This window comes from Apis cerana, linkage group LG10 (genome assembly GCF_029169275.1).
Source record: "Apis cerana isolate GH-2021 linkage group LG10, AcerK_1.0, whole genome shotgun sequence".
In the NCBI taxonomy this organism is placed as follows: domain Eukaryota; kingdom Metazoa; phylum Arthropoda; class Insecta; order Hymenoptera; family Apidae; genus Apis; species Apis cerana.
In genome coordinates this window covers 11,197,501-11,204,248 of record NC_083861.1, presented here as the reverse complement: position 1 = coordinate 11,204,248, position 6,748 = coordinate 11,197,501, and the positions used below count along the sequence as shown (strand labels likewise).

Sequence of the window (6,748 nt, the reverse complement as noted above, 5' to 3'; positions counted from 1 at the left end):
CGGAAGGAACACGGTGATTGTCGAGGCGGCTCGGAACGAAATCGCGCACCAAACGGAACGAGACGAGACGGGACGGGACGGGACGAGACGGGACGAAACGCACAGAGGGAAAACAGGAGAGGAGGGAGAGAAGGAGGGAAATTCAAGTGTGAGCGCGAATCGCGGCTGCCACGACAATTTCTAATCCGTTCAAGCCGCCGCTCTGCGAAATCTCGCTCTGTCTGCCTCTCTGTCCGCGGAGAGAACACGACGACGACCGCCGCCTGCTGCTGCCGCGCGGGACGACGACGCTTCCAGCATAGAAAAAGGGAACAGCTTCTTCTCCGTATAAGAAGAAGAGGAACGAACGAAGGAAGGAAGGAAGGAAGGGATTAAAGAGGTGTTGTGAGAAAGGTTTTGGAGGAGAGATTTCGTGATACAAGTGACCAGAAAAGTGACAACTCGCCTGTGAGTGCGTTCGAACCGTGTCCAAGAGGAAAGCGATGGAAACGATCCGTCGTCTCGTATGCTCGTGTCTCTTGGTGTCGTGCGCTACGAAACGCGGCTTGTGCCCAAGGTCGTCGTTGGTATCCCACCGGTAACCCACTTCCGGGACGAAGAAGAGGAAGAAGAAGAGGAAGAGGAAGAGGAGGAGGAAGAAGAAGAAGAAGAAGAAGAAGAAGAAGGAAAGAAGAGCCAGGAGGATCCCTTGTGTCACCAGTGCGTCTGTGTGTGTATGTGCGTGCGTGCGTGTCGTGCATCGTGGAAAAAAAGGTTGGATACGATTCCTCTGAATAAATTCGAGATCTCCTTCCCCCCCGTCTCGCTTCTACAGACCCGGGCTCCTAGAGAAGAAGTTTCGTAAAACGGATTACAAAACCAGAAGAGAAAGGAGACAGAGAAAGGGAGAGGCAGAGAGGAAGAAGAGAAGCAGAAGTGGAATAAGGAGAGAGAGAGAGAGGAGGGAGAGAGGAGAGCGCGCTGTGATCCGGCGCAGGAAATCGTAAGGCGAACGATACGCAGTGGAGATACGGTGTTCGAGCACGAGTCGTTGTGGATCGTCCCCGAGGGTGGACGACGAGGAAACGCGGGGAGCGTGGGTCGGTGAAAGAAGCGAGCGTGGTCTGGTTCACTCTGCTACGTGGAGAAAGAGGAAAAGGGGAGAGAGAGAGAGAGAAGAGGGAGAGAGAGGAGGAACTGTCTCTCTCTCTGTCGAGGACACCAGTTGCGGAGGACAAGTTTGAAAGACGATCCGGATGTGGCTGAATCCACTTGTTATCTTTCTCAGCCCTAACGAGATCGCGTATTTTTCCAATCTTCCGACTGCTACCACTACCACTACTGCTGCTGCTGCTGCTGCTGCTGCTGCTATTACTACTACCACTACTACTACCGCTGCTACTACCACCACCACCACCACTACTACTACTGCTGCTACTACTACTACTACTTCGTTCTACCACCCTTCCAACCTCGAGACTCGATTTTCTCTCGCCGTCGTGGTGTCTCTCTCTCTCCACGATAAAAATCGATCCTCGCCTCGTCCTCAGATCTGGCGAACAGACGTTAACGCTCTTTTACAATAAAAGCTCCGTGAACGGTGGACGGAGACACGCGGACGGAGCGCGGAATTAAAAGTGCGCTTAAAAAGGTTAGCGGGATAAAAAAGGCGCGCGCGCGAAAGGATAAGAGAAAGGAATAGGAGCCACCTCCGAGTCCTTGAGAGTACCCAACGGGTAAAAGTGCCGCGCTCGGAGCCAGCCGGTTGACCCTGGCCAGCCAACGGAGCAGACCCCGTTGGAAAAAAGTTCTCCGCGTCGTTGTCGTCGCCGCCGCCGCCGCCGCCGCCGTCGTCGTCGTCGTCGTCGCCGCCGCCACGATCCATCGAATCACGTACATCGAATCGTCGTCCCCGTTTCGAGGGAGCCTCGCGTTTTCACGGAGTGGGAAAAAGAAAAACGAGCGAGAAAAGTGTACGGCGGTGATCATGAGTCACGGTACCGAATTACGCCCTTCGGGATGATGATGATTACGATGATGATGATGATGATGATGATGATTATGATGATGATGATGATGAGGATGACGATCGCCGTGACGAGATCGCGCGTGTGATAAATACGCCCTTTACGTGCCACGTGCGTATCGAAATCGAGAGCGAGCCTTCCCCCCGTCTGGCCCTGTCTCCCCCCCCCATCACCTGAGTGCAAGCGATATCGATGATTCGCGGAAATCGGTTGGAATCGGCAACAGCCTCGTTTCGAAACGCGGAGGACAACGTTCGTGCGTGTTTCTGGTGAAAAGAAGAAGAGAGAAAAAGTGGGAAGAAAGAAGGAAAGTGTGATAAGTGCCGATAATTTTCCTCACCGTCGTCTCGTTCTCCATCCGATCGATCGGATCGGTTGATGTTCGACCGTCTCGAGTCCGCGTTCCTCCAAGACGTGGTGCGATCTGTGGTGCCGATCGGTGGTGATACGCGCCCCGGTACATCAATGTATGTCACGTGCATGTACCGTCGTCGTCCTCGTCGCCGCAATCACGGGATTTCGGGTCGTCGGCTCGTGGAGATGCTTCGTGACTCCTCGAGAGAGTCTTAAGGGAAACACCCGCCGACAGCCGACCGATCCTTCCTTGGATACCATTCGTTATTGGATTAATTGGATTACGGACGATTCAGAACAACGAGAAACAAAGGTGAGCACAAAGGAAAGCGTTTCAAACGTTTCACCGATTCCGATATATTCCCGGTTCGAGCCAGAAACTCCGGCCCTTTCTCTAAATATAATTCGTCAGACCGAACTTTTTTACGCGTCAAATGCACACGTGCGCGCGATTCCCACTTATCTCTTTGCCTTTTAAATTCTCGCTTCGGAAATTTCGTTCGCCGTGTTATTGCCGTCGTAAAAAAAAGAGAGAAAGAGAAAGAAAGAAAGAAAGAGAAATGAAGCGCGTCCTTCGTTTATAACGACTTTGTATATATATATACATGTGTATATATATATATATATATATATATATATATATATACACATAACGCGTATACATGGAAGCGTTGGACGAAAATGAAAATTGGGGGATTTCTCGATTGTGTATTTTCCCGGGCTCGTATAGATTCCTCGTTCGACTGCGAACGATAACGAGGGAAATTATCGGAGCAGTGAACCGACATTCCTTCGCGATTGGGCGCGAGAGACCGCGCGAATCGTGGCAGGCGAACCAACTCCACGTCTCCATGATGGAGAGACAGGTATAGATGGATCGCGTTCGAAGGATCCGGGAAACGCGATCGAATCGCTTGAATGAAAAATTTTTCTCATTTCGCGTAATGTATATATATATATATATATAACATACGTACGTATAGTTGCGATATTACGTTACCTTACGTAACATTTTTCGAGCTACGTCTAATTGCGCAATCCAAAAGTGGAGATATTTGAAAGTATGTCGATATATACATTTCTCCTTCCTTCCCCTATTCTCTCACGCGTCGAATCTCATCCGTCAGAGTGTAATCGGTGAAATTTATTCTTGCTTCGGGTGGCTATTTGAAGTATTTGAAGAAGGGGAAAAAAAAAGGGATTTCAAATCGGTGTCGCGACGAGATTTGGATACTTTGCGGGCGAATATTATTCGAGGCAGCGAGGAATACGCGACGCAATTTCACCAACAACTTCGTCGTTGTCCTTGCCGTTTTTTTTTATTGGCCATTGTTGTCCTTCGCCCGATATCTTGGCAATCTTCAGAAAAGTTTCGAATACAGAGAGAGAGAGAGAGAGAGAGAGAGACTCGGTGTTGACTACCGACTCGTTTCGCGTAGCGGCATAAAAACGTTTCTTCCGAACGTGTAATTCAAGTTCAGGTGTTCCATGGTCGCGTATGAACGTCGGTTGCGCAACTGTTTTTAAAAGAGAGAGAAGGGGGAGGGGAGGGAAGAGGGGAAGGGAGGGGAGGGAGGGAAAAAGAAGAAGAAGTAGAAGAAAAAGAAGAAGAAAAAAGAAAAAGAAGATGGAGGAGGGACTTCTCGCGAGTTTCTTACAGCGGTGGTCATCAATGGCTCGCGATGACGGATCGTAAAGAAAAAGCGATCTCGAGTCAAGGTCGGGCTCGTCGAAAGGCGTCTTTACGTTCGCCATTTCGTATTCATGTGGCCATTATCTGCCGGATATATTTATGTTGCGCTCTCGCGGATAGTCGGTGCAACGGTGGTATGGAACTCCACGCGAATATATATATCATCCATCTCCGAAATAATCTCTGGGAAATAACTTCGACGAGAAGTTTTTCAATCCTCGAAATTCCGGCTTTCGCTTCACTCGAAGACAGGAAAATTTAGACAGAAAAATTCGTTCGACGAATAAACACGTATTACTTCATTAAATATATTTTCACTTTTACGATACGTAACATCCGCTAATCTAAAAACAATTATCGAACGAACGCGAGCATTCCACCAAGATATATTTAAGTATATTCGCCCGCGAGTGGCGAACTTTTTCAAGCGTCCTCCGTTCGCTTATCTCGAGCGGGCAATAAAAAACAACAACACAACAACAAGAGAGAAATAGGACGAAGGACGAAAGGACGAACGACGACGAATCGAAACGACTTTTTTCGACCGTTGCTCCTTGTTTACGATTCAACAAGGAAAGGCATTTCGCGCCTTAGTGTAAAGAAACGAGAAAGTGATCGATGGGAGGCGATATACCTGCGCGAAAAACGACGCCGCGCGAAACCTCTTACATATTATATCCGATCTATCGATATCCGATCATCGCTTCCGATGATCGATCCGACTAAATCGTTCGTGAATCACGTCCGATTGATCTTACGTAACAACGTCGGTCGGTTTACGTTTCTTCCATTAATTATGGGCGACAGACAGGCAGCCAGGCAGGCAGGCAGGCAGGCAGGCAGGCAGGCAGGCAGGCAGGTAGGCAGGTAGGATAGGATAGGTGCATTTCCTTTCTCTCCTTCCACGTCCCGTGCACAATCGTTGGATCGATTATTCAAAATATTCCGCACATTTTGTATTTCAAAAGCTTATGTAACGAGAGATTATTATACGCGCGATATAAGCAGAGAGAGAGAAGAAAACAGAAAAAAGACCAAGGATCTCACACCAACGTGGAAGAGAGAAGTATCGGATCGGGGCGAATTGAAATTTCGAAACGAATTCGAGAAACCCCTCCTCCCCCCCCCTTCCCTCTCTTCCACGAACGATTTTTATCGAGGATCGAAGGATCGGAAATTGGATTTGACGGATCATGACGGGATTTATTAAATGGAAAAACGAGAGGGAACGCGGTCGGGCATTATCGCTCCTATAGAAATGTTCGCAGTTGATAACAACAACTCGATTATCGCGGCCCGATTGTAACTAATATAGGTGCCGCGAGATAACTATAATCACGTACGGTAACGCGCCACCAGCCACGTACCGGGTGTGCGCGATTCCTTTCCCCCCCAAAATAAATCAACAACCCACCTTTTCTTTTAAAAGGAATCTGACGGTCGAAAGGAATCGGGAAGAAAAATGTATCGATTGAATTCGAAGAGGGGGTCTTCCGTCTTCTTCCTCCTCGCTTCACGTTCCTTCGGCCTGCGATAAGGACGGTTTTTATTAAGAGACGGTGTCTCGGGATTGGCACGTTTCGATGTGCAAGGGCACACGTAAGCGCGTTAAATAAAGTTGCAATTAAAAGAGCTAAAAGCTGCGGCGGCGGAGGCCCGACTCTCTCAAGGCCTCGGGCCTCGCCGGAGCGTACTTCCGCTTCTGATTAGCTTCCTCTTTTCCCACATCGTTCCATCGTCTTCCCTCTCTCTCTCTCTCTCCCTTTCCTTTCTCCCTCTCTTCCTCCTTTCTTCTTCCTCCCCCCTTATCTCCGCCCGCCTCTCTTATCTCGCACCGTGGGAATCCGCGCGTGCGATTCTTGTTACAATCGTCATCCCTAACAATTCTCTCTCTCTCTCGAAAAGTATAAACATTTTTCCATTCTCGACAGTGTACAGTGTATTTTTACGTCCACTCTATCGAGAATCTCGTAAGAGAGGAGAATCGATCGAGGTTGGAAAATCGTCGAGAAAAGGGAAGGATTAAGAACGTTGCCGCGTTGGGCGAAATGGAAAAGATCGGCGCGGCAGGGAGCGGAGAGAGAGAGAGAGAGGAGGGGGGGAAAAGTTGGCCGCGCCGATTTTCAACGGTTCAAGTGACGACGGTCAGGCGAAAATGTTTCGCCGTGCACTTTCACTCTCGAGTTTCGCCGAATGCGATTGCACCGCGGAATAATTACATTTTCTGCTTCATCTTTCCGTTTCTTCCCGTTTTTCACGGTCAACGGCGGGTCGAAAAATCGGGGAATTAACTTCCCTCCGCTCCCCCCTTGCCCAACGATTCCTTTGGAAGGGGAGGGGGAGGCTCGAAAGTCGAGGCAGGAATTTTCCTCCGCTTCGAGTCGAGAAATGGAAATACATCGCGCCGCGACCTTGAACGATACTCTGCTGCTCGTCGCATGTTGGCGTTTCGAGAAAGAATTTGGTCGAATGGCAGTCACGTAGTACGCTCGATTGCGAAATAATCTTCGGGTTATCTTTCAATGAAAACGTGCCGTTCACATTCCTTCCTCTCTCCTCTCCTCTCCCGTGGAGAGGAGAAGAAAATTTTCTCCTCCACCGAAGATTCCTTAAAATTCGACCGCGTCGAGAAAACGACAATCTCTTTCCCGCTCGAATTATCGAACACACTCTCTATAACGCTGCTCGCCTACTT

At 49.2% G+C, this 6,748-nt stretch overlaps 1 protein-coding gene across 4 annotated transcripts in view; it reads left to right on the top strand.

Annotated features, from left to right (window-relative positions):
• The first annotated feature begins 2,475 nt into the window (after positions 1-2,475).
• The window catches only part of LOC108001454 (transcription factor Ken), a 21,723-nt gene continuing 17,450 nt past the window's right edge, over positions 2,476-6,748 (top strand). For 3 of the 4 annotated variants that reach the window (XM_062080542.1, XM_062080541.1, XM_062080538.1), the window contains exon 1: positions 2,476-2,673. In XM_062080542.1, the coding sequence (XP_061936526.1) occupies positions 2,476-2,673 (198 nt within the window). Of the gene's footprint in view, positions 2,674-3,975; positions 4,913-6,748 lie in introns of those variants that run through there. The other variant, XM_062080539.1, reaches the window with a different exon arrangement.